Raw genomic sequence first — 27,993 nt, 5'->3', positions numbered from 1 at the left:
CCTCAGACTAAAACCCTCCTTGATCCTTGCTGGAGTGACAGCCAAAACATCACCAGGCTCAAAAGCAGCACCCATGCCTGTCTCTGGGTGGCAGGCGCTGCAGGCTGACGCAGGACCCACAAGGAAGCCGTGGGCGGGTGTGAGGTGACTTATGAGGCTGAGCGCACTCCCGCCTATCACACAGCCTTCTCCCTGCACCCTGACAAGGAGCGATTGCCTCGGTGGCCCTGTGGCAGGAGCTGGGTGCCTATGGCTGGGCACTGAGACCCCTGCCTCCTCCCCACTTCAGGGGGTGGCCTCGGGGCCACTCGCTCAGGAAAGCCGCAGGTACCCTGGGGCACCAAGGAGGGAACTGGGGCTGGCTGGGCTTATGCATGTTGTTTTTTTGGGGTGGCAGCAGGCAGGAAGGATAGGGGCATGGTGGCGGGTGCTGTGGCTCCTCGGATGCCATTCCCCTAACTGTGTGCCCTTCTCCCCCTGACCAGGAGCTACAGGAAGATGGCATGCCTGCCTGCCACCCCACTGGCACTGGACTTGAGGAAGTGGCTTGGGCTTGGGCTCTTCGTGCTGCTTTGCCTTCATTTAGGTAAGTAGGAGCATCCAGCGTGGGAGCATGGGGTGGAGGGGAGGCATGCTGGACCAAGTGGGAGGCAGCACCCACCTGCCCATCTCTGGGGGATAGCAGCCTGCAGGGCACTTGTTTTGGTGTCTTCTGCCAGGGATGTGACTGGGAGAACAGTTGCTTGCTAAACCTGAGTGCGGAGGAGCGAGGTGGTCACCTACCCCAGCCAGAGTGAGAGCGAGGAGGGGGTTTTTGGGGTGCCTGACATCTGCAGCGAGCAGGTGGTGCAGCCTGTCAGCCTGCAGCGTCAGTGGCAGGGCAGTTTCTGCAGCTGTTTGGATGGCTAAAAGTGAGTGTGCAGTAGGAAAAACAGGGCAGGGTGGTGGGTCTAGAGGGCTATCCTCTGCCCTGGCAGTGCAGCGCACAGCAAGGGTTTGCTCCAACAACATAATTCCCTGTCAGAAGACTGCAAGGTCTGTCCCCGTCCTTCCCCAAGGACCTGCTGCAAAGCTTGCTGAAGTCCACAAGTCCCCTCAACTTCAAGAGCCTCAGGATGAGTCTTTTTAGCTGTGTGAAATCTTAACTTTGAAACCATAGAAAACTCACCTCTCAGCTGGGATTCATTGCGGGTGCAAAATAGGTTGTGCTTATTGGCAATTTTAGTCTTTCATTGCAGCTAACGATACTCTGGAGCAAACTTGAGCTGAACTGAGGCTTTGATTAAAAATCAAGTAACACAAAATTAGGATTTTTTTTCATGCTGATGTTGTGAAACTGGGAGATATTTGATGCTGAGTTTCATTTTGAGTTTTGGTCTCAGAATCTTGAAACAAAACTTTGGGAATTTAGCAGGGATTGAATCACAGAGCTCACTTGTAAAAAAAGCAGCCGCCAAAATGCCACTCGTGAGATCTCTGCTCTCCTGTTTTCCTCCACAATCCTTCCCCTACCTATGTGCTTGTGAAACACATCAAGCACAGATGTATTTTGCCTGTACTGCAATGGGCAAACAATCCATTATGTGCAGAAATGTTTCTTTGTACTGTAAGAGCTTGTGCTATGTTATCAATGTAATTATGAGCACGCAGTAATTAGCTAATCATGTAGTTTCTCTAAAAAGGGTGCTGATTCGAAGATCAAAGATAAGCAATACTTGGGTATATGATCTGATGCATGCTAACATCTAGTACTAGAAATAGAAGCGTAATAAAAGAAAACTAGGTGTTCTTGTAGTTGTACTTTTTGATATGGCTCACTAAAGGAATCACAGTTTATCCTGTTTTCCATCTCTCCATCTCTTTCTTTAGACTCCTGCTTGTAACTTTGAAATCGCCTGCCCAGCCTCAACCAAATTTGACAGGGGGTAGAGCCAGCAGACATGTGGCATCCTTGCCCACTGCATGGACACCCCTAGGCAGCCATGGGCAGCACCCGAACAGCCAGAGCCCACATTGCTCTCAGACAACAGAAAGAGAAGGAAGCAGCTGTGAGGGGGCTATAAGGACTTTGGCGGCACTGAGGGCTTGGGAATGGGCTGGGAGGTGTGGAGAGAAGTGCCTGGGCTGGAAAACACAAAGCACAGGTCCATATGCTGGCAGGGTTGCTGAGAAGACTTGCTTCTCTGAATCCGATCAATCACAAAATTCTGGGGTTTACTTCTGCAAGAGGCGGAGTGGAAAAAAGGCTTTTTTAAAAGCATTATATCAGCTTTTGGAGCGTAATTGATAGATGCTTCCTACACAATGAGTCTGTGAAGTTCTGGTGCCTCAGGAGCAGGTTATTTGGCAGGCTGACAAGGACTGAACGTCTGATGCTCTTTCTTTCTCCCTCTGTATGCACATGTACACACCCTGCCACCTTTCTCTCCAAAACGAGATATTCCTACTTTAGTGAGCCTTGAAAATACATGCTACACTACCCACAAATGAGTAGTTTTTAAAAGCTTTACTGGGACTAGTATGCGATGCCTTCCCTAGGACACCTACAGAAACCACAAGGACCAGCTCGCAACCTTGTCATGGCAAAATGGCAAAGCCCAGAAAGGGAGTCTGCCATGACCCTGCCAGTGACTTCCCATGCGTTATTAAGTGAGTCACCAAGACCAGCGTTTATTGAACTGACCCCATGTGGGACTGGTCATGACCACATCAAGGCACAGTCAAAGCTGGCACCCAGACTCTGTGGGTACATCTTGCATCCTAGGGCTTAGCCCTGAGTATTCTGATGCTTGCACATCTCCGTTTTGTAGTGCTCCGAAAAGTCATGTAGCGTGCTAGGATGAAAGTAGGTGCTCTCCGTATGCCCTACATAAATGAAATAGTAGTCTAGAGAATGCCAGGCTGATTTTTTGCCTCATAGTAGCAGAAGGCTTTAAGAGGGCCTTAATTAAAAAGGATGATTTGAAGTTTGTTTTTAGTAGGAAATTGTGCTTTCTCAAGCTACATAGATATATTTATTTCCTTTTGATTTTAATTTTGCTGCTCTGGGGTTCACCTGCAGTGACCCACTGAAATGCTGCTGTAATTTACGGCTGCTTCTTAGACATCATCTGCTGCTGGAGACACTGGTGTGCACAACCACCCTGCTGCCTCAGCACAGAGAAAAGTGGCAGAACAGCCTTGATTGCAGCACAAACTTTTTTATTTAGAGTCTGAATGCATTGTCAGTATCACAGAATCATAGAAAAGACCTGGGTTGGAAAAGACCTTTGAGATCATCAAGCCCAACCACACCTGTCCACTGCTAAATCATATCCCTAAGCGCTTTGTCTACCTGCCTTTTATACATCTCCACGGACGGGGACTCACCACATCGCTGGGCAGCTGTTTTGGTGCTTGATAACCCATTTTGTGAAGAGATTTTTCCATGGGCTTGTTTTTCTCCTGCGATTGCACCTTCACACCTACCTACAAATATCAGGATGTTCTCAAGTCCCAGTTTGCTGTATTAAGAAAATGTTTCCAGCAATCACTCAGTATGACATTTCTCTGCTGTGTGTGTAAACATGGTGTCAGCACTAATTATGGGGCACCAGCGAGCCTGGGTTTTGTCCACAGAGTATTCCTTTTAGGCTTCCCTGGAGTCTTTTAATCCATCTGGGGACTGTTTAGTTCTTTGTTTCTTCCCAGTGGTGAAAATTTTTGGGATGTTTTGAGGAAAATCCCTGCAGCTTTTCTGAGTTATGGGAGAGTTGAGAGGACGGAGGACTGACACTGCCCTCCACATTGCGAGCAAGCATTGGCTCACAAGTAACTCATTCTGGGAATCCCCTCTTGCATTTTACTGCCACTGAAGATCTCGGAATGGAGCTGGGTTTCAGAAAGGGACAAAGAGGGTTGAGAACAAGAAATGTTCCCTGTTTTGTGACCACTCTCAAATATTGAAGTGTCTAGCAATGTGCTTTAGGTGCTTGGTGGCTAATTTCTGTGCCAGCTCTGGCATGGGTTGTGCCTAGGTCAGATTGCATGGTGGAGATGGCAGAAATTATTCTTTACGTGCCAGATTTGCCCACTTGATCACTAAATGCAAACTGAGTTTCTGCCTTATTTATCTTGCTGCCTTCAGCAGTTTCTTTTAATTTCTTTTTCTTTTTTTTTTTTTTTTTGGATGAGTTTCTGTCTCCTCCTGTTCCAGGCATGCAGAAAAGTCTTTTGTTCAAAAATAGGAGCAGTGGGACTAAGAAACTCTTTTTTTTCTCTTTCTGTCTGTCTCTATCCAGAGTGAAACTTGCTGTAACCACTTGTCTGGGGAAACAGAAACCCAACTAAAGGCTCCTGCTTTTGCCTATAGACTCTGTTTTACTTTTTCCGTAGTATTTTTTTTAAAATGAAAGAATTGTTTAGGAAAAACAATTAACAGAAAATTAAACATAGACAAGCTGTATTCCTACCTAGTCAAAATGCATTTATATGCCTGCTTACTAAGTTTGTAAAGCTATTGGTCAAACATTCCTTTCACTCACATTATTTCCTTTTCCAATTAGATCAGAATGAACCCAGATAACTCTGGTGACCTCACATTACTCTGAGGGCAACAGCTTTTTCGCATTTCTTGGATCACAGAGACATCTGTAACCTTTTTGCAATGTGAATGTCAGACAGTCCTGCCTTGAAACATGCAAAGTTTGGGGCTGAAGTTTTTACACACTGCAGTTGATTACTGGCAGAAGTTGCTACCCTATACACCCATACACCTTTCCTGCTTTTTGCTGTCTCAATTCTGAGCTAGAAGTGTGGTTTAATGGGTGGAATTAATCTGACATAAATGAAGGCTGCCACTGATGGAGTTATCCTCCTGCCTCACTTGCGATTAATTTGTTTTTTGTGGAGGTCCACTTACTTTCTTTAGCGCCAGTCTGCTTTTAAACCCAATACTGAGTTCCTCGGAGGGGGATGCAGATGAGCAGTACTGCTGAAGGGGCCGAACAGTTCATTGCCACCAAAAGATGAAATGCTCTGCTTCTGGATACGTGATCCACCTCTCCTTTGCACTAGTTCTAGTATGTGTCTGGTCCTCGGATGATCTGATTTGCCTTCCAACTTACCAGAAATTAGAAATTTTCTTTTCTTTTTTTTTTTTACACATCAGTGTGGTGTATTGAGCCACTCTCTGGAGAGATCTGCAAGGAAAGCAGTGAGAGCATGTAGAGCTAGAAGGGAACGGGGAGCCACATCCCCTCTGCTCATGTGAGGAAGGCATGAGGTCAGTGCCAGTTTGTTGTCTGGCTGTACTCCCAAGGTCAGGTCATGTTGGAGAAGAATTTCTGCTTTTCAGAGAAACTTTCCTTCCTTTTAAACATATGTTCCCTCCTATAAGCGCTGTGCGAATGTAGATGTGGTATTTTTCATGAAATGGCAAGAAAAACGTGCTGAAGGCAGCCAAGTCTGTTTCCTTGGTGAAAGGATGTTGGGTTTGTTCCTAAATAGATGAACTTTATGTTTAATTGTAGCTGTTCTGTCCCCTTGAAGGAACATCACCATCGGGAGTCTCAGGAGGTCATTTGAGAATATGTAAATCTTTCCCAACACGGAAATGCCACAGGCTTTGCTTCTGCTTTTTCACTGTTATGCTTTTAAAATATCATTGGTCCCAGGGGACTCCCTGGCTTAAAATAAAAGTGCTGACTGCTGGCTAGTGGTGGCATCTCTATCTATACTGCACTCAAAAGATGTTCACCTTCTGGCAAGCCCAGTATGCTACCATATCATATAAAAAAATTGTTAGAAAAGACCATCGAGGCAAGTCTCTGTTCACTGCTACTCTTACCATAGCAGGTACCCTGCAGTGTGGTTTTAAATGCCTGGCAGAAAAGCATTTCATCCCTGTGCCCAGGGGGAATGCTTCAGTCTGAAAGACCTGCCTGTCAGACACCGCTTTCTACCAGCCAAGAGAGCAGTTTCCTATCCTGCCCTGCCCTGTGATGTTCCCGGCTGATGCCTCCAGCAGTCCCTGCCCAAGTCTCTCATTTCACTCCCTCTGCAGCTTTCTAGCTTCTAGACACCTCTGGACTGCTTTGGTCTCATTGCCTTAGTCATCCTTCAATTAATTACCATTCGCCATGCTGCACTCTTACATAGGGCTGTTTAATCTCTCCTCCAGCCAATCCTCCAGCTGCGAGGCGATTGTCAAGGTTGTTATCAGCAGAGCCTTGTGAATTAGTGCCTGAGCAGGGACCAGGCTTTTGTAACAAGATAATGGCTGGCAGCCCTCTCCCATTGTTAGCTGTTCTGGTGGATGTTGCTTCGGCTGTGGGCAAGTAGTTTAGAAGCAAAGAAATATTGTAATTTTTCTAATTTTGAGTGGGCTTATGTGAGAAGTATCATACTTGATTTTCATGGTTACTGGGCACTTTCACCTTCTATTAGTTTCAAGAGTGGGATGGCTACTTGGGGAGCGCACAAGGCAGTGAGATGTAGCAAACACTGAAGAAAACTGAGGCCTTAAGCAGTGGGGAGGATCTCAACTCCAGGATAGCAGTATGCATGGCAGTGGTGCTGGAGGAATAGGAAAATTATCTGAGGATGTTCAGCTGGGAGATGAATATAAAGGATGTGCAAAGCCAGTGAGGTGCGGAGTGTGCAGGGGAAAAAATTAACAAATTTACTTTTGTCTTTGTGTGCGACATATCGCCCCCAACTGTCTTACACAATGGTCTTACACAACTCTCACGTCTAGTTTCTGCCCCCAAGCTGGGTAATCATAAGAGTGCAGAGCCAGTTGCAGGAATTTGATCTCAAAAGGAACTAAAATACGCAAATCCTCCAAGGGCATCCAGACTCAGGGCTCCTTGCTGCCCTTTTTTATTCTAGGGGTATCACCCACTACACGTGCTTGGAACAGAGAAAGGAGGAGGGTTCATAAAGACTCTTCCCTCTGCTTCTTTCCCCAAGTCAAAGATGTCCTGTCCCCATCGCCCCATCGCCAGTGTCCCTACTGTTATGAGTCATGGGAGATAAGTAAGCCATCTTTCCTCTCCTCCTGGAGCAACACCTGTGCAGGGGGATCTGCGGCACAGAGGAAGACCTTGAGACGTGATTCAGTCCCCATCCCACCCCCAAGTATTTTGGCACCTCATTTCCAGTTCCTTGCTTGGGTCTGACCTGGCTAGTCCCAGAAATTTACGGACTGACTTGTAAAGAGTTGTGATCTTACTCATATTATAAACAAGGCAGAATGGACATACCCAGGCTTGTCCCAGTGCTGGGCAGCAGTGACTCAGAAAGCAGTAGATCTTCATCTCAAGAAGTACAAAAACAGGAAACACGGAGCTGGGCATGGCAGGAGCAAGAGGGAGGGGTACCAGTTGGCTGGAACTGCCCCAGCACTGTAGTGAGCCCCTCTACCAAATTATTTCAGATTCGCTTTCATCTTCTCTGTTGCTAATTGCCAATCATGAAACTTTTTCATGATTAATGGAGTTTCCTTCCCTTTGAAGCCAAGTTTTTGACAGAGCTATGTCTCAATAATGGTGCTTCCTTTCATTCCCTCATCTTGCTGGGTTGCCTTGCTGGCTTTTGTGGCAAAAAAGGCAATCAAGGGGGTGAGAAATCTTCTTTCTGGTGAGCAGCAATTGAGACTGGAGAAAATAGGGCATTTGGTCAGTAACCTGCAAACGAAACCACAATCAGAGAGAGGGCTTCAGCAGGAGTACAGTGTGTTTGAGAAACTGGGCCCATATGGGACACTGACATCTGTTGAGAGTGCCCTGTGAACCACTCTGAAATTAATGTCACTGGCAGTACATCACTGCTTATCAAAGTGTGCTCAGGGAGACAAATAAGATTAATCATGTCATTTGTCACCAATAGAGCCTCAAATTGGTACTCTGCTGGAAACAAAAATGGTATTAGTGCACACCCCCAAATATGGGATGTCTTTCTGTCTATAAACACAGAAAATATGTTCTCTGGTTCTCATTGCTGCTTCATGACTTCCAGGATTTCTTCACTAAAGACTTAGCACGTGAAACAAAGCAGCGTTAAGATGGAATGAAGGCTGCTGAAGGAGTCAGGCAACAAAACACCATGGGCATATTATAATTCATTGCTAAATCAAGTAGTATAGAGCTGGGCAAAGCAAGGTTACTGTTTTGCTTAGGAGGAATGTGGCAATGTGACGATGGGAAGTGCATAAAGCCACATGAGGGGTCCTGTGCCCCTGCTATACTGCTCCAAGCAGGGCTCCCTGATGTTACAGTGTAGAAGCCAGCAGCGATTAACTTTTGCAAAAAAAACTTTTCAAACCATTTCCCTACCTCAGACCTGCCATGACATCATCATAAACTCAGATTAATCCTGTCACTTAATTGCTGCAGGCATGTTTGACTAGCGTGAGCGGGTACAGGGAAATGAGACTGAGTGGAACTGCTGCCAAATGAAGGGCGTTGTTGTTTTCCTTCGAGCTGCCTTCTCTTCTCCTCTTTCTCACCACATTTGGGATGAGTAAGGTAATATGACCTTGCAAGAGGTCACTGTGGCATGAGTGAAGCAATCTAGGTTTGCAGCTCCTTTGCTTTGCCAGAGCAGCATAGAGAAGCAGCAGGCCTGTGGTTTGTGACCAGAAGGTTGGGCTTGGGGTTGTGCAAGGGGCAGGATCGCTGCAGCTTCCTCTGCATGTTGAGACAACCCTTTGCATGCCTCTACTTGCTGGAATGGAATCTGACTAGAAGGAGTCTAGGAGGCTTGCCAGGCACTCATGCCCAGGTTAATATGCAGCCACTTAAAGTGGACAGCCAGGAGGGCCCGCTAGAACCCGCTTTTCTCTGTTTCATCCCATCTTTCTCATTGTGCTGAGTCTTTACAGTGAAATGCAGGGAAAGCAGTGTTTTACTGCACTATTGGAACAATGTCTCCACATAGAAGTTATCTGGGCATCTAATGGGGTCTTTCTGCGATCAGTTTATTCACAGGAGTCTCTTACAACACTGATTTAAATACAAAGCATTACTTCATGTATTGCAGTGTGGCGCAGGATGTTTCCTGAATTTTAACTCCATGAAAGCTTTGGGAGAATCTAATTCCTTACTGGTAAAATCACCTTGAATAAAGAAAGGACCAAGGCAGAGTGTCTAGTCCTTTAAAGATTCAGCTTTGCAGAATTTCTCAGTTTTTCAGCTGATATCTGTGTTGCTCAGAAGTCCCTGTAAATTACTGTGTTGTCCTCAAAGGATAAATCCTGCAAGTTTGGGGCAAATGTGCTATTCACAGAAAATAAGGGACCTGGGCTGCAGAATTACCCAGGACTCTTGGGTGCGTTTACCACCCTGACCCTAGCTGACTACAGCCAGGAGAAAGCCACAGCTCCACAAGACAGTGTTTTCCTCAGCTGGCTCAGTTACCAGAAGTGCCCTTGCCTGGCCACAACACGATGTGCACCTCGTCCCAGAGCTGCTCCAAGTCCTTTGTTCCAATCCATGCACAGGCAGAGAGCAAGAATGGTGTCATTGTTCCAGCAGAGCGGGAGTCCCAGGTGCATGGTCCTAGGCAAAGGCAGTGATGGCAATAATTTAAGAGTAGGGACACGAACTGCTGTTGCAAAGATAAATAGGGGATGTTGGGGTGGGGAGAGGGGGAAGCAGTGCAAGTCTGGTTTGATCCTTCTGCTTTTGGAGAGCCATCGACAATTTGCCTCATAGCTTTTTGTAGGACTGTCAATTGAAAAAGTGTGCAGATCCAATGTTTTACCTGCTTCTTACATGGGGGTAAAGGATTCCAGGCACATCAAGAAGGACCTTTCTCTTCATGTGTATTGCTTTGTGGGTTGTGTGCAAGGCAAGGTAACACCAGGTAGACCAAAAAAAAGAGAAAGCAGTTCGGAAGGGTGTGGAAATATAGAACGAAATGGAAGGAGAATGGGTTTGGGGTTCTGTTCACCAGGGACTATCTGTAGGTTTCCCCAGTCTAACACTGCTTTTCTAGAGCATTGTGAGGTCTTTTACTGACTTTTTACAGTCACATGTCTCTGCAGGACTTATGTTGCAGAGGCAATCTGCTCTCCCGTACCACACGACTGTAGGTGTGGTCAGGATAACCAAGTTCTCTGCAGCCAAAGAATTTCTGAAACACAGCTTGGGCAAGGAGTGAAGGAAATAGAGATATGGGCTCAACAGCTTTCCTGCTTGTAGAGCAAATAAGAAAAGATGGTTCCCTTTAATTAGCCTTGCTGTATGGGGCTTCTGCAGCACAGGCGTAGTTTGAATGAAACATATTTTTCTGCCTAGGGAACAGAAAGTCAGCCCTTTCATGGGTTCAGCATTGCCTCACAGTGCAGGCTTCCAGTGACGGAGGGACATCCTCACACAGCAAAGGAGTGGGTGAGCTTTGGAGTTGTAGGAAGAGGAGGGGTGTTGTTTTTTTTTCTCGAACAGTTATTAAAAATTGTTTCCACAGTGGATTCCTCCCTCACAGCCTGATTACAGAGAGCATTCAGCACAACAATTGGACAGAACTGAGTTTTCATTTTTGCTTTGCAGTTCACCTTTAAAGTGAAAGGGGACTTTTGTGGGGCTGAATGACTCTTCATGGACTTTGGTTCCTTCAGGCTTGCAGCATTCAGGTTGCAGTTTCAAGGGTGCAGAGCCTTTTAAGGATAGATGTGACATCACCAGGAGTTTCCAGCCCCTGCACATGCACTGCTGAGAAGGTTTTTGTTCTCCTTTTGGTTGCAAAGGAGGCTCTTAGGGGCAAGGCATGGATAACCTCATGCAACACATGATGCGATGTCACTCTGACATTTACTATACACCTACTCTTCCCCTATTGCCTCAAAATAAAATAGGAAATTATCTTTATCAGGTGCTACAATCCCAAAGTTTGTCTGGCTACTCTTGAGAGTCTCTCTAGCAATAGTAAGAGATGAACTGTGAGCACAAGCAAAGATGTGGCCAAGGGAAAAACATATCCACATGCACACACAAATGCATACGGACACACAGGAGGAACTTAAAGAATCACAGCCTAAACTGGGCTGCTTTTAAGGTGAACAGAAGGAAGTGCTTTTTCACACAGCATGTGATCAAACCGTGTAACTCATTGTCACAGGATGCTGTGGAAGCCAAAGATATACGTGCATTCCTGAAGGGGCAAGAAATTTCCCTGAAAGGTTGGTCAACCACTAGTGATTAAACTGCCAGCATCAGGAAATCCCTGAACTCTTGACTTCCAAAGGTTGTCAGGGCGTGGCAGTTCTTGTCCCATGCAGTGTGAAAGTATGGTTTTCTACCATTTTCTACCTTTTTGCTACCAGTTGCTGGCAGACACAGATCAGTAGGCTGAGTGGGTTCCTGGTCTGCCTCATTCTGGTTACTCGTAGTTCGCAATGCACTGTAAGGGGAAGTACAGGTAGTGGGGGAAAAAAATTTTAATCTTTCCCTTTGGAAAACCAATGAAGTGTCTTAGTGGAGGGAAACCATTTAAATGAGAAGTTGCTTGATTAATTACATATTATATTTTATTTAATTAATGCTATAACATTCCAGAGTGTTTCCGGGACTTCCTCGGTATTTTTCACTGTTATTTCCTACAGATTTAATGTAAAGTGCGCAAGTGGGACAGGGGTACGTGTAGTGCAGGGGAGGAGGTTGAAAGCTTATTTGAAGTTCTGTCCCAGGCTCTCTGTTTGGGCTGAACTTCAGCGAGCAGCCCTGCTTGCTGCCCCAAGGTCTTTGTGCGCACCGGCTGAGTATCTGCTTGTCTCCTTCCAGCACCAGCTGGAGGACTGGGAAGCACTTCATCAGGGTGTGCCTCTGGGCACAGGTCAGCATGCTGCAGGGGTCTCGCTGCCGGCTGTCCGACAGCATCACAACAGTTTGTAAGTCACCACTAAGCAAACGAGCCCCGGTGAGCAACAAGCTTGCGGCTGTTTTGTACGCTTCAGCTGAATCTGAATGTCACAGCACCACAGTCACACGCTAAGCACTGTGCTCTGTGCCCATGTACAGCATGGCTGTGGTTAGGCATTAGCAGTGACAGTAACTTGTGAGCCAGCATCAGCCAGATTTTGCTGGGGCGTGGTGGCAGTTCTTAGGCTCAGCTTTGTCAAGCGTTCAGTTCTCTCTTCAAGGCTGAGGCTTTGCACATGGATCCTCACCTCCACCGACAGTTGATGCTGCACTCTCTGCATCAGTAACAAGCCGCCTGGTCAGAGCTTTCCCATTTTCTCTCTTAGACACATTTACTAAAATACATTCTGCAAAGAAGGAAGAGGGAATTTGAATCTTGAGGCCAGCTATTTCCTTGGTTTTCTGCTCTCGGTCAGTGGTGTGCAACAGATTGGTAACCCCCCTTCACTACTGGAGATGGAGGCTAAGGTGGTGAGACTGAGGCAAGCAGGGTAAACATAGAGCAACCCAACTTTCTGGACTTACAAAGCAGGGTACACATGGATGAGCATCATCCTGAAGGTTGTACAAACCGAGATGAAAGCCCAACCACCTGCCCTGGCCTTGGTGCAGCACAGAACCATGTGTGTTAAGTCACCCTTCCAACAGCAAGAGCTCCTTGCTAGGCTGCTCCCTCACATGTCAAGTCCTGGTCCCTGCGAGTTCTTACCCAGTGGAAAGAGGAAGGAGAGTGGGAAAGCTGGGCTGATCACGGGAGCAGCGTGCATAGAAGTCAGAGTGTGAAGTGGGGGAGTTACTGCTAACCTCGTCAAAGCGGTACTTAATTTTCCCCTCAACTCGTTATTGTAGGCACATGCCTGTATCCTAGGTATGGCACCGACACAGTCTCTGGGCAGGAGTTGGGGAATGCCTGTGGTAGTTTGCAAGTAATCCCATGGGAAGCCCATGGGCCTTGGAAGATATAAATCTGTTGTAGCTAGACTAGGCAGAATTGTTCATTTGTTAATACTAGGAGGCTGATGACAGCATGGCTGTAATCTTTGTTTATCACCGTAGGGTTGCTTCTAGACTCTGAGGTCTTGAAAGCTTTGGGATTTTTTTTCTTTTACAATTAAAAAAAAACCCTTCCAAAAAAAAAACCACAAACCCCCACACTAATAGTCCACTGTGGCCCTGTTTGGCATGCACGGAACCCACCAGAGGGTGACACAAACTTTCCAAATACTGAGCTCTGAAAAGGGACAACAGAGGATGTGGCAGTTGGGGCATATATGCTTTTATCCTTTTACATGAATAATGGCAATTCTTTACCCTGAGGTGCGGTGGTTTTTACGGGGCTAGCAAAATTTCTGTTCAAGCAGGTAACCATCCTGCCTTTGCCTTCCATGCAGAAATCATGTGCCCGCTAGCTCAGGATCCCAAGTAGGACTGGGAGCATCATGTATAAGGTAGACTTTTCTCAGTGCAAAGCTAAAGTTATAAACAGATTGGTGGGTGATGAGGTACATTAGCCAGCACGGACAGAGCCGAAAGAGGTGAGCTCTGTGCAGCAGGTCCTGGCACAAGGCTGTTCTGCTTTTTCACTGACTTCTGTTTGTCCCACACCTACAGGCTATGGACTGGAAAAGAAAACAGTCAATAGTAAAGTGGGGGCGAAAGTCGGCCTTCCTTGTTGTCATGAAATTCCCAGCTCAGAGAGCCTACAGAATTACCGAGTCTACTGGCAGAAGAACACCACAGAGGTAGTGCTTGCCTACGCAGAGGGGAAGAAAATCTCCACACACAAGCGATACGAGAACAGGACAGAGATGAACACCAGCAACCTCACCCTGTTGATCTCTGCTGTGGAAATCCTGGACAACGGCTCTTACCAGTGTGTAGTTCAGCACCGCAGATCTTCACAGAACCCGGTTGTTGTGTGTGATGAGTCTCTCACCCTTTTTGTTACAGGTAGGTGGATTGCCTCTGAGCTTTAATCATGGTGTAGCAGATAGACTTTCATCAGAAAGCCTAAAAGAGTGCTGGAAGGTGTGTTAGGGCCCCTGTATTTCCATTCTAGCAGCCTCACTCCTTTCCTTTCCAAAGCTACCTCATGCACAGAAAATTTGTGTTTCCCACCATCCTCCCCTTGATACCTCTCTCTTGGGCAAGGACCTCTCCAAGAACACCTGCCGAGGTACCCCTGCTGGTGGGTACCCTAGGCCACCTCTGCCCCCTGCTGTCTTCTGGGCAAAGCAGAGACAAAGTCCTTGGTGCAGGGGAAGTGTCTGAGCTGAAAGAGAAATGGGGTGGCATTGCTTCTCTGTGGCCACAGCAGCATACCAGTCCCACTTCCAAACCCCCCGGGAGCCCAGGCTTTCTGGAGGGCTGGCCAGTTTGCCAGGCTAAACTCTGATGGAGATTTGAGGCTTTTTATCTTAAAGAAACAACTTGAGTTCCTTTGCTCAAAACGAATCTGAATCTTTTCTTGGAGGTTACAAAAAGTTCCGTTGACATTATTTTCCATTTCCACCACTGTTTTTGTGGTGGTTGGTTTCAACCAAAGGCAGAAATACTGGTGGCATAAATACACACACACACAAACACACACCATATATTTGAATACATGTAGCAGCAGAGCGTTCCAGTCGTCTTCCAGATAAGCCAGTGAATGAGCATTCCCCATCTGGAATAAGATTCGGCAGCAAAAAAAACACAAGCTCCTGAGGTTTAGCCATTGCCTTCCTGCCTGAGGGCATGGTGGGCATATATACAAGGAGACAAATTTAGTGATCTTTCTGGGAACTGATATGAAAAAAGGGAAGTGCACTGCCAGCACCCTTTCTAGCCATGAGAGCTGAGGAGTTAACTGGACGAGTGAAACAACAGATCTCTTTTCCTCACTGCAAATACTCCAGTTTCTTTCCTTCCAGAATTCCCCTTGCTGTCTTAACAGGCTACTTGTAATAATGGTGGTAGACTTCTGCTCCATTTGGAAAAGTGGGATCAGTTATTGTGGGGATCGGTAAAGGGAAATTTCATCTCACCCCTGCTGTAATCCAGCTTCTCTGAGAAAGGCAGGAAGGCGTTACCCCATGGTAACTGATCAGGGAGCTTCAGTGAAGCCAGCTGGGAGGCTTGAAGGGACTTTCTAGACTGGATGTCAATACCGTATTACTCAACAGTGAGTGGGCTGGAAGGAAATCCAAGTTTCTCCTTGTCTGCTGCTGGCCAGCCATGCAACGTTAAGCCAGTTTCTCTCACTAGTTACTCGGTAGCCCAGACAGTGGATTCCTGGTCAGCGGAAGCTGTGGAAGACACATTATGACCACAAGGCTGTCTGCCTAATCCCAGCAGTTATGTGGCCAAATGGTGAGTCAGGCAGGGAGCAATCACAGACAAAACCTTAGCTGCTCTGAAAAGGGTCATTTTGCAGCAAGCTGAGAAAGCTGCTGCAGCTCTCTGCCTGGGGTTAGTGCCCAAGGGGTTGGCCAGGATACCAGACTACAGCTGGCAGGAGTGGGAAGGAGGCTTAGGTCCCTTTGGCAGCAGCGGTGTTGGTGTGGACAGGCCCACCAGGAAGCCATGTGCTGAGTTTCTTTTTAATGACTGGTGCTTCTCTTGCTAAAGATGTAGTCCCATGGAGATTTTTTTGCAATGAGGAAGTTGCCTCAAACTGTTCCTTTTCCACCCCTTGCCGCCTCCTGCTCACCCTGTGCTGTTCATTGCAACCCATGGCCGTCCTCAGTTCTACTAATGCAACTGTGTATTGTAACATGATAACCCAGATTGGCAAAGGGAAACAGGATAAAAAGGACACCACATTTCTTCTCCTTTTTCAGTCATATTAGTCTTCTCTTCCATTTCACATGTGGCCTCAAAAACACTTACAGCAATAGATCTGACCAAATAGGAAGGCATGGAACAAGCCGTGTGGGTGGGAAACCTCTGAAAACTGTATTTGGCAATAAGAAAAAAGTCCATGTTCTGAGAGGACCTGTGCTCTGCTACACATTTTCTCAATGATTAGTCTGACTTGGTCTTGCTCTCAGCTGGGCCTTTTGGAGGAGCACTCCTGCAGAAAATGTAATTCAGCCTCTTGCTGGCCATCTCGGCTCAGAGACCAACACGTGACTCACCTCCTTTCCCAACGGAGATGGACCCTTTTCGAGCCTCTGGCTGGGAAGGAACTAACAAGGAAGGGAAGAAGAAATTGTCCACCATTGCCCATAATACAGATTTTTATTCAGTCCCTATTTTTCCTACCTATTTTATGATCCCTTCTGTTGTTCCACAAACTTCTGTATGTAGAGACAAATGGTGGCATTGAAGAGATGGGGTCATTAAGTGTGTGTACTGCCCAGTGAGCAGAAAAAGCAAAGGCCAAGGCCGTATCCAGTTAAGGCTGTGGGGAGAACTCTAAGGGATAAGAAAAGCCAAAAGAAAAAGAATGCCTGGGGTGGGAAGGGAGGAGTCTTTGCTTTGACCACAGGTGATCAGGACTGCAGCTCTTGCTGTAATCTGTCAGAATGGTAACTAAATCTTTCTTACTTCAGCTGACTTCAGTATGCCGAACATAACAGCAGAAGTATCTGCTGAGACTTGTGAATCAACTGAGATGGTGGTAAAATGTTCTTCTTATGGAGGTTTCCCTAAACCCAAAATCTCTGGAGCCATCAACAACGAGTCTGTGGTGTGGAATGCCAGCTGGGTGTCCGAGTCCAACTTCAGCCCATACAATGTCACTGGCGAACTGCGGCTCAACGTAACCAAGGAAGACAACATCACTTGTTCCGTGGAATACAGTGGCTTTGCCAAGTCCACCAGTTTGCTTCTGAGTAGGTTTTATTAATAGTTTGTTACAGAACCATTTTGTTGAATCTGAGCTGCCTTTCTCAGAAAGCAGTAAGTTTTTTGTATCTCTTCATGCAAGGATGACCCAATGATCCCACCTGTGAGCTACACAGGAAAATAGTTCAAAGGCTGTAAGACAGCAAGGGTGGGAGAGGAGAGTTGTGACGGTGACTGACATCCTACTGCTCTACTGTGAGTGACTCAGAGGGCAACTGGATGCTGTTGGATCTGGTTATGTCAGCCTCGGTGGCTCCCACCGGTTGGGGTCTCCACCATTCAGTGCCCCTTTGTACCAGTGTGGTCTTGCTGTGTGACACAGAATGGAGGCACTTGAGAAGTGTGTGTGCCTTAAAAGCCACAGGTTGCACTTAAAAAGAATTTCCTCATTTAACAAACATATTTGTTCCTGCTTCAGTGACAGAAACTGTCTGCTGGGGTCTAGCTGAAATTCTGCTTTCATACACATATTTAACATAGGGTTAACTCATACGGAAAAAAAAATCCATCACTCTCTATGGCTTAAAACTGATAACATAATAGATAAGTCTGAGCTTTGGAAAGCTTGAGGCACAAATGGAAACAGCATGAGGGAAGGCAGCACACTACAGTCCAGATGTTTTGCAGTAGAAGGGGATTTGCAAGAAAATTCTTAACACCGAAAGGATTTTTTATTATGTTGTTACCAAAAAAAGTATTGCAAAATGTCTCTGGGTCTGATGTTTTCACTGTAGAGATAAGGACACCTTCAAGGGAAACTAGAGAAGCGCTATTTTTCCTAGGGAATTGTACCTTATTCATCAAGGTACTTTATTCATTAATCTTACTAAAATCAAAGCAGCTCATGAGGAGAGGTGCCATTCAGCTTTAGGATGAATGCCCAGAAACAAGTGCCTTATGAATATTGGTTATTGCTGGATGTAGTGCATAATGTCTCTAGAGGCAGTGACAGAGGATGGTTATGAACATCATGCTACAGAGAAAAGGAGAGCAACAAAAAAAGTAATAACAGTAATACACTGTTGTCTCACAGATTCTCAGAGGAGGGTGCAATCAATAGTGACAACAGCAGTCACAACACCACCACCACCCACCTTTTTAAGATATGGAACCACTCCCATTTTGGTAGGATGGAAATGTCCCTCCAAACAAGTCTTTCATGTACACAGTGTTCCAGACGGAATATAGCCTCTCGTAAAAGGAGGAGGCAAACCTCCTATGGAGAGGAGGATTGTACAGTGGATCAGGATAGTGTCTTAAAAATTGAATGACACTTAACTGTGTCAGATGTAGATGATGAAAATTTGAATATCTATGAACAGACTAAGCCTGTCCCTCCTGTTGAATTGAAGTTGTCCTGGCCGTATCTACTCTAATGTCCAAGTGTCAGAACGGTCATCTCTGGTGGTGAATAGCCAACGGCTCCAGGCCCACTGCAACTTAACTCCGCCATAGGACTCTTTTCCTGCCATGCAGGAGGAGGTCTGTTCTAATCTGCTTAATGCATCATTCTCCATCACCTGCAAATGGGGAAAAAATTAGGCATAAATCTGGTGAAAACTGTAACAAAAATGCAGAATACCTTTGCGAAAGGAGTCTTCTAGGCATGGACTCAGACATTTCCAGCAAGCTGAAACGGTTTCTTCAAAAACAGCTTGAGTCTTTTTAAATATTGTCTGTCTCAGTCCCGTTCTGGACAAAGACCCAGCATTTCAGATTCTGTGAATGTGTTAAAAATTTCAGCACACAGCACATGTCGGGAAATGGAAGAAACTTAGGTGCCAGCTTTGTCTGTTTATTGAATAGGTAAATTTTCAGGCTGAGTGTCTGAGTTAGAACCACTTCTAACTCTCCTCACTTAAATTCAGGTACCTGCTCTAACATGAAAATGCCAGTATGTTTTCAGGCCCTTCATATTTTATTTCTTCTGCCTTAGAAAACACAAATAAGTGCATTGTTCCTACTGCACCTCCATCTTATAATGTCATCACTGCTTCAAGTATCATCATTATCATCTCCCTATTGGCTATCGCCCTAGCAGCAAGATACTTCTCAAGGCAAGGTAAGTGTAGCTCCTTTTTCAAGGAATGATCTCTTACTGCTTGTGGAGTTTCCATGTAAAATATACATTTATACTAACTATACTGACACACTACGTACTTTTGTACCTTCTACTCATTTCCTTTTTTTTTTTTTTTCCAATGCAGCATCTACTGTCACAAAATCTAAATCCAGCCTAAAACTTTCCTACATTTTGTTTGCAGGTAGCACTAGGTTTTAGGTTTGAGAATGGAGAACTGATGGGGAGTTTTGACAGCAGATCTGAGTATTTCCTAAATCAGGGGTACACAGAATTAAAGAGATTCACAAATGTCCTTTTTTATGTATTAAGATGCTTGAAGATGCTAATGATCTTAATGATAGATCCAGCTGAGCACTGACAGTCTCAAAATGAGGTGTCTCTACACATTCTACTTAAACAATCCCACAGAAAAGTCACAAAGTTGCAAAAATACATGGGGCAACAGAAAGGACTCCAGCATTACAGTGGGAGCATTACTCCCACTTCTAGGAGAACCCCAGTTAGGAGAGATGCATTTCTCTTCTTTGTGTGACCAAAACCAGCACAGGTGAGGTGTCCTGTCCCACCATATAAAGTGTTCAGGAACTTCAGACGTCTCCAGGAGTTTTTCAGTGGCAAAGGGGATCTCAGGCATCTCCAAGTTAGCTGGCAGCTGAGTAGATTTTTTGCATGTGTGGCTCAAAGAAAAATCTCATCTGTTAGTGGTTGCTCCTAATCATGTCTAAGCTGACCTAGCAAGAATGCCCCTGAAGATGTGGGTAGACATCTAATGGTTTTATAAATGGTTTTATAAAGGTTTTATTGAGAGTCAATGTGCTATCCACACTCTGTGAGCAGCTTTGAAAAGCAGTTCTGGAGAAGAGACAGCAGGCTTTGCAACATATTATAAATATCACCCAACCGAGTTCCATCAGGTTACTGGGGATGTCAAGTCTAGAGGCAAGAATCCCACACTGAGAGCACTCTACGTTCAGCCCACTTAAAACAGAAACCACCAGTTTGGACATCTTAATTAATCACAGTCAGCGTGGTATCCCATGTTGGAAAGAGGTTATTTGCTAGGAAGCAGTCTCAGTTCACTTAGTAACAGTTTTATGCTTGAAATGCTTTGTGTCTTCTGATACTTCTATTTTAACTTCAGACAAGTTCACTCCAAAGTCAGTCGTGTGGAGGTGGCATTACTGTTTTTCTTTTCATCTCCTCACCAACTACATCCCTTTGAAACCCAAAGTGACCGCCGAGTCAGGCTGGGCTAATTTTATTTCTAGTGTTTTATCACAAAGAAAGGAAGCTTTTAGAGGTTTTGGACAACTGTCTACCTCCTCATTTTCTACTCATGTGCCCCTGCGACACCAGTGCTGGTCCTCCCGTGCTGCTCCCTGGGGCTATGTCAATGGGAAAGCAGCAAGCAGGTTGAAACCAAGAAAATCACAGCTGATCACAGCCTCTGCTGTTAGCTGCATGGGTAATGAACTTCTCATTATAGAAGAAAATGAACTGGATTTGGAAGATTTGGCTCCAAACAAATATAGGCTGGAAATGAAAAGGTTCCTTGCCATTAAATTACTAAGATTCTGGAGCATTGTGAGGTAGCCTTTCACACTGAAACCAAATTACTTTTAAAGCATACCAGTGTGGTAGAATGTGATCACCTGCAACAGCACAGGACGTGGCTGCATCAGCTGGGATTGCTCTCTTGTTCCGGTTTTCCTAATACATACAGGGTGTTAGAGTCAGGTGATGTGATTTTGTACAGCCGCTTTCCAGACCGGGTGTATACTGTAAGAAACTGAAGCTAGAGCTTCAATCCAACTTCCCCGTTTACATAGTTGTCACATTTTGGTGCTGCTGTGCATTGCCACCTGTCTGGGAAGGGAAATATCTGTCCTAAGAGTATTTCCTGCTGGTGTTGCTACAGGTGTCCTTTCAAGAGCTCAGAATAGGTCTGAGAGTACCTCTGTTGTTCTGGCATATGGAAAGCTGAGTCAGGAGCTGCCTCGATGCTACAAGTGGTTTCTGAGCTCAAAAAGCCATGCTTCAAAGAGCTGAAGTGTGGGAGGGAAGAATAGAAAGATAAAACAAAACGGAAATAAGAGTTCTCAGATGTGTGATTGTGGTGGTGACCAAAACGTGTAGACTCTTTGTTGAGGTTCACAACCCCTTACTTTTAGAGACTCGCAACCTATCTATCTTTGCAGTAATTTAGGAATGGAAACTCTCTCGACTTTTTTTTGGCTCTTCCATTAATTTAACACAAAGCACCAAGAGTAGACTGAGATTAGAGGTAGCTTAAAGAATAGATTAGGATCCATGTTGTGAAATGCTATGCAAGTACAATTTGCTGTAATAGTGCAGAGATATTGAACTTGAATTATTAAAACAGAAGTCATTCATAGATGCTGAGATACTGAAGGGACTTGCTTAATCTGAACTCCTTTTAAAGCACTGAAAGAGTTGGTTGGCTGGTTCTAACACTGGTGTTCTGTTATTCACTCGGTGAATTGCATTTAGTGACATGTAACTTTTACTATTGTTTCCCTTCTGACCTTATCTTAGCATGCAGCAACCTGTCTTTGTTGCAAGCTGAGATCCTAGCCCTTTGCTAATGAAAACTGCTTTATGCATATGACACTACATAGATAACATTTATCTATAACAGACCTTTCTATCAGATCAGACTATGGCTATAGGCCAGCTGTATTCAGATGCACTGCAGAGATGAGTCCTGCCAGGGAAAAATAGAAGTAACTAGACCTAAAACATTTCTTTCCTTTAATTTCTTCTCTCTTTTCTTCCCATTCTCGTTTAAACATTACTTTGTTGAAGAAGACATTTGGATTCAGCACTTTTATGTATGGAATTCCAAATACTAATGAGGTGTCTTATTCTTCAGTCTGTTCTCGCTGTTATAAGGCTCAGGATTCAGTGGAAGAGGGTGAGAAAGAATGTATGAAGCCAGCCATGAGCCCTAAAGTGACATCTGAAGCATCATCTGTATGACCAGAACACATCTGCAGGTAGTTTTCTTCATTGTTCTTCTCTTTCCAAAAAAAGCTTCTCAAATAATATTAGGTTCTCTTACAATGTTAGTCACAAAACTACATATGGCTTTTAATATGAGTGTGTGCCATCCTTTAGGGTAAATAAAAGTGGTAGGGCCCTATTGCCAACTCAGGAACATGGTGTTTCCCAGTCAGGTAACTACAGGAATGATGCTCACGTTGCTTTGTTTGGGTTATTTCAAATTTCTAGAAATGAATCTACTGAAAAATTTCCTGGGCTGCTAAGCTGCTTTCGCCACAGAATGGGCCCTGCATGGATGATATGCAAGTTTTTGTGGCACTCATTTCCTTAATTAACGTAAATTTTTAGGGACTAAATGGGAATAAAGAGAGAGAGTGAGATGACAGAAAAGAATATTTGGCAACTTTAACTGTCGCTGTCTTCTCTGTACTTGTGTAAGGAAGCTGGTTGATACCTGAGAGGTGGCTCTGTAGCATGGTCACGATCTATCAGAATCGGCAGTGACATCCCCTGCCACTGCCCTTGTGCTCATTATATGTGTTTCCCAATTAAGAATTAGGCAATGGTTTAGTTCTTGTCCTGTTGGACTCATTTGTGAGTAGCTCATCAGAACTGTAGGTCCCGTACGTGGCTTCATTCCCTAGAGGCTATTTCTGGCTGATGCCCTGTGAGCCACGTGCCTGACCTAATGCAGAAACAGAAACACCGATGACAGAAATGAAGTATTGACCAAATGGCGGTGAGAGAGAGATGAACAACAAGAGAACAGCACCAGCTTACCCACTAAGATTAGCAATGCCAGCCCATTTCTGAGAGATCTCCATTCCCTTCAGCAGCTGGAGGAATGGAGAAGGAAAAGTTCTGCCTCTAAGACTTGCACAGGACACTTTCATGTTTTAAAAGGAATTACTTTTTTATAATGAGGTATTGTGAAGGATGGGCTGACGAAAAGTCTGGATTATCAAGGTTTTATGACTACAAAGCATTATATTAATTTTGGCTTGAAAGCTCAGCTGTGTTCAGGGCAGTGTCCTCAAAAAAAAAGCCATTTTCCAAGTTAAGAGACTTAAGGAGAGATTCACAGCTATCTGTTGTCATTCACTTCATTATCCAAGTGGCTGCATTTCCTGCTGTCCCCACAGCATGCTGAATTGCCAGGGCAATGCCATAGGGAAACAGCTGTAGAGTCCTAGAAGTCATGAATTTGCCACACTCTGTGTTGCAGTAATCTAAAAACCTAACATTTTTGAGATGGAAAGGAGTGGAAGCTATCATTCAAGCCTCTAGTCTCATTTCCAAACCTGAACACCCACTCATATTTTCCTCTGGGGAAGGCCCTATCTGGAACAGATACTATAGCCTTGGTTAGGATGAATTCTGGGGGGTTTTGTGATGGGAGTGGTGGGGTTTCACCTAATGAACAAATCCATTCTGCCACATTCGTCTCTTGTTATCAAAGTTTGCCAGGCTTTTCCCATAAGTGGCTGCTGTTTCCCAACTCTAGTGCCTGGAACAGCTTCTGCTTGTGGACAGGGGTGGAAGCTGCGCTTCCTTAGTGGCTGGATGTCATCTTGTAACTGCGTGATGCGCTGAGCTATGCCCTACGGCTGCCTAAGTAGCGTAGCGTGTTCACTAGTCAGCCTCACTTTGCAGAGGTATAGCATCTCTGTACAGCCCAAGGTTTTCACAGTAAGCATTGAGCCAGTCTGTAGCTCGCTGTAGTGCCTGTCTTGAGCTGCCTAGCTCTGAACAGCTCTGTCTTCACGGTAACACGAGCCCTCTTGTGGAAGGATATAGCAGGTGACCCCTGTTTATCTCCGCTCTGCAACATCCTGGTTTACATTTAGGATAAAGAAGAAGGTGGTGAGCGAAATCGGTAAAATCTTTTCTTTGTGTCCCTCAGGTTTCTTATCCTGTGTATTCTGCACTGCAGTTCCCACCATTTGTTGCACAGCGATGCTTATTGCATTGACCCTTCGGCTTCCCGAAAGGGGATGACAGCAGTAGAAAACTCTGCTCAAGAAGACTGACGACATAATCTCGTGTGAATGAATACAAAACCCCACCTACAGCACAGAAGCTGTGGGTGATCTCATTACAATGGGGTCGCTGGAATTCCAACTGGGAGGACCATCCACGTTTCTGCAATGGGGCAGCATCAACACATCTTCAAGAGTTTGGGATCCTTTGGCTTTGATGCTGCCTCTATGGAAACCAGTGGGCCTGCAGAACCCTAGCAGGTAGCTCACACCCACCTGCTCCTTCAGTAACGCAGAGCTGGCCTTTTTGGAGACCCCAGACCCTGACATACAATCTTAAGTGTTGCCTCCATCTTGTGACTGGGAGCAGCTAAAACTTTTGTATTCAGCCTTGCATGGGCATCTGCCAGTGCTGTTCTTTGCACTGGAGGACTTTGGATTTGGACTTTATGATTTCAGATATGTCCCCTCTCCCCTAAAGAGACAATAGCGTGCATGCTTTTCACCAAAAAAGCACCTTGAGGAGGGACTATATGCCTCATGCTTATTTTCAGTGCTATGAGACTTTTTAGGGAACGATACATACTGATGGCACACCTAACAGATAACTAATATTGCTTATCTACAGCAGTGGCAGAAGTTCTCATAATGTACTCTCCTGAAAGGATGGTACTAACCCAGGTACCGAGATACAGCTCCTCCATTAAATCATTGAGAGATACAGGAGCACATCTGACACAGCGCAGCTTGCTGCTGGTGGTGTGTGAGTGCGCACATGTGCGAGCCAATATATGCATTCCTTCCTACCTGCGCTTGTAAAGCCCCCTTTACATTTCAGTGACACTCCATAGTCCTCTCACATGTATCTACTGTAATGAAATATAACTCAGGGTCTCGCTTCATAAACATGGGTCGCTTTCGTTTGTACAGTTACCTAGGAATACTTGTTAGAGTAAGCTTTCCAGATTCTTGGGAGTCTCTCACAGCAACATAGGGATTTACTTTGCATTGAATGCTGCTGCTTTCTACCAGCGTTGTCTCTACCTAGCCAGGACTTAAAAGAAGTTCCTTACAGGATGCTAACAATGCATAGGACTCATCTGATCTGGGTGATATTCTTGCCTACTGTGTAGGAAAAAGTGGTTTCTCATTTTCAGGGGAAAAGAGGAAAAAGCCCCAAGCCCCAACAAGCTTCCCAAGTATCTCTGCGTATTAAGCCAACACAACCTTGCCCTGAGTTTGACAGGCTTGTTTTTCCCTTTCACTCTGTCCCACCGCAAGCTGTACCCATTCCCTTAGTGCTCGATCCATGTGCGTAGTTAGCAGGGCAGACCAAATTCTGAAAGCTCCGTGCTGCCCTCTTTGTGGGATGTTTTGTTGCTTGAGCCGTTTATCTTGCTAGGACTCAGCAGAGAAATAGTCTGTTCATTTCACTTTTTGTTAGCAAGTACACATTGAGGGAGAAATTGCTGGAGGAAATAGGAGGACTAAAGCAATTTATAGAGGATTGAGCTATGAGAGGCTAAAGGATCAAGTCACTAGTAAAAAATACGACAGTGCTCCCTTTCTACTCCTGCAGAGTCATGCTGCCCCATCAGATTTCTTACTGCCTTTCCATTGCACGAAGTGAAATGGGAACTTCAGAACATTCTTGTGGAGAATTTTTGACAGAGAAAAGAAGATAATGTGGGTGATAAGGAAACAATACTCTTCACACTTGCACATTCTGGTTACAAGCAGAACATAGGTGATACAGGAAGCAGTGTTTTCAAAAGGCAGCCAGACTTCACTGCAGCAGTTGATGTATGGGCAATAGTGTGTCATACTTCCAAGTTTCCTCTTCTTTCAGTCTATGCTTGCTCTTTCCAGCAGAATCTACTAGCTTCTTGAAGGCTCAACACCCTCTCTTTGTGTTTACTTTGCCGATTTTCAACATTGTGCTTCCTTCCCTATAACCATGATGCATTTCATCCTAACAAACACACCATAGCTCTGACAGTTGTACCAGCACATTTTCCCTCTGACTATCCCTTGCTCTAACTTCTGCTCTTGACTGACAATTGCACAGCCTCCTGGAGAAGAGTTTGTCTTCTGCACCATGCCAAACCTCTCTACATCACCCCAGAGTCCTATGACACTTTAAGTAACTCCTTCTAAAGGAAACAAAAAGTTTCACTGACATATATATCTAGCATCTGTTTGGTTTTATATTCTTGATAGGCAGGTTCTTTGGTTTATTTTGTTCTTAAGCACTTATACTATGAATCATGTTTTCTATTGCCTTATGCTGTATTCAGTGAATTGCACACAAATGGTTTCTGTGAGACCTTCTCAGCTTGGTATCTGGGTCTTTGTACCAGGTGAGCTGCTCTGTTTATCACGGGGTTTTTGTACATAATTCCCACCCACCCACCCCCAGGGTTTCTCTTTTAATTGTATTAAAAAATAAATTGTAAACTCAGTTTCCTTTCCTCAGTAATAAAAAAAAGTCTGTTCTGTGTGCTGGGAAGTGGTAGAACTTCTCCGTTATTCCCATGAGCCCCAGCTACCATTTTGCAGCTGCTGAAAACACACACAGTGTACTGCCAAGGCAGGCGATGCAGCTGGCAAAGCTGTAACAGGTACAGCTGGCATGGAGACACAGCTCTGTTTGGTGTGCTCAACAGCAACCACAGAACGGCACTCAGGTACCCAAGTTGTAATGTCAGTGTATCTCATGTCTGTCAGTTTGTCAGGAGTAACTGAGCCATGTAGCTATGGTGCTCCACACTCCCTTTGCAACAGATCTTCCTTTCACCTCCGAAAACAGGATTTATTTTTGAAAAAGCAAAATCTAATGTAAGCTGGTCTCACTGTATCCCTGCTACTTGTGTTACTGGTCCTTCACTTGCAGAGCAGGTAACAACTTCAGTGCCGTGCTTTTGCTGGAGGGGGTGTTTGTGAAGAACCCCTTACATTTGTATTAAAAAAATAAGCTCGGAACCAACTCTTCACTCCCCGTTTGGAAAGTGAAATACAAGAAATACAGTGAATACAAGAAATGAGGAAGTGCAGGGAACTAAATTCAGCAGGAAATGGAGCAAAAAATGGCTGCTGATCATGAGTTGAGTGTAGATGGTACTCTCTGCTTCCCCTTGCTCACGTGCAGCGTAAGGACATCTAGCAGACCTTTCTTCTTTACATGTAGAGAGAATCCGCACAACTGCTACACCTTGGCTCTGCCTACCCTCCCACGGAAGAACATGCCTGCATCAATGGTCCTAGACACAAGAAAATGAATAGTCCTTAGACATCGCATCAAATAGCCACTAAAATAGGAACGGAGAAAGGCTGAGCAATGACACAGCTAAATGTCATCAGAACAGTCGTAGAGACAAGAGAGTGGGATATTGGGTGGATATGCAACAATGAAAAAAAAAAAAAGAAGAAAAGAAAATTGAGAAATAAAAGAAAGAGAGAAAACATCACTGTGGAACCACAGTGGGCAAAATGTGACTCAGAAAGGTCCGCTACTTTGTTTTTGGAAGGGGGCAGAGGACGATAACACTACTGTCATCAAAACATGCAGAGCTTAGAACAGGAAGGAGTAGAGATATATCCATACCTCTGCTTATTCAGATCCTTCACTTGCAGAAAAGGAAAATCAAAGCTGGCCAATGACAACCCCTAAACACATATATTTCTTCAATGGAAAAATGAACTACATTGAGGAGTTTAAAAAATAAAATATTCGTGTCAGAAAACACAACACCTTGTAGGGATGCAAGCTGTGCCAAAAATCTGCTTTGGGTGGGTGGAATATGCTCTGTGCAATCGACTGTTCGTGTTTCAGTCATCAGTAATGAGCTGTAACAGAGGAAAGCATCCGACCAGTACAGACTGACTGCTCTTGTGGGAAGGAGAACCGAACTCCCTGTCTGGTTGTAATTCTCTTTAATAGGAGAAAAAAAACTCCAACAAAGAAAGGGGAAAAGAATTCTGACCTTCTGCTTTGAGGGAAATGGTGATGGGCCACCCAGCCCTTCTGGGTACAGACCATTGTTACGTTAACTTCAGCCCTCCTCTCAGGTAACAGCTATGACCAAACAGTTGATCTCTGGTACAAAATAATACTCAGAGCTGGCAGTTTCCTCACTCCTGTTTTTGTTACCGCTCAGAAAAAAGAACATCTGGCACC

General features: G+C 45.1%; 2 protein-coding genes across 4 annotated transcripts in view; one reads left to right on the top strand and one right to left on the bottom strand.

Moving 5' to 3' along the window:
- Positions 1 to 27,993, bottom strand: part of ADPRH (ADP-ribosylarginine hydrolase) — a 69,044-nt gene that overhangs the window by 31,642 nt on the left and 9,409 nt on the right. The window lies entirely within an intron of this gene.
- On the top strand, positions 52 to 27,035 carry LOC104056025 (T-lymphocyte activation antigen CD80). Its single transcript, XM_054056628.1, has 7 exons — positions 52 to 327; positions 486 to 586; positions 13,512 to 13,850; positions 16,436 to 16,717; positions 18,667 to 18,792; positions 21,707 to 21,830; positions 23,741 to 27,035. The coding sequence occupies exons 1-6, from the start codon at positions 152 to 154 to the stop codon at positions 21,811 to 21,813; spliced, it is 1,131 nt and encodes a 376-aa protein (XP_053912603.1). The 5' UTR covers positions 52 to 151; the 3' UTR covers positions 21,814 to 21,830; positions 23,741 to 27,035.

Source organism: Cuculus canorus, chromosome 1 (genome assembly GCF_017976375.1).
Source record: "Cuculus canorus isolate bCucCan1 chromosome 1, bCucCan1.pri, whole genome shotgun sequence".
Taxonomy (NCBI): Eukaryota; Metazoa; Chordata; class Aves; order Cuculiformes; family Cuculidae; genus Cuculus; species Cuculus canorus.
This window is presented reverse-complemented; position numbering and strand designations above follow the sequence as displayed.

Excerpts from the sequence above, each read along its gene's own strand:
- LOC104056025 (XM_054056628.1), top strand. The coding sequence starts at position 152 with ATGAGGCTGAGCGCACTCCCGCCTATCACACAGCCTTCTCCCTGCACC. Across the intron at positions 328-485 it reads CTCGCTCAGGAAAGCCGCAG|GAGCTACAGGAAGATGGCAT; the intron begins GTACCCTGGGGC and ends CCCCCTGACCAG. Across the intron at positions 13,851-16,435 it reads TCTCACCCTTTTTGTTACAG|CTGACTTCAGTATGCCGAAC; the intron begins GTAGGTGGATTG and ends TTCTTACTTCAG.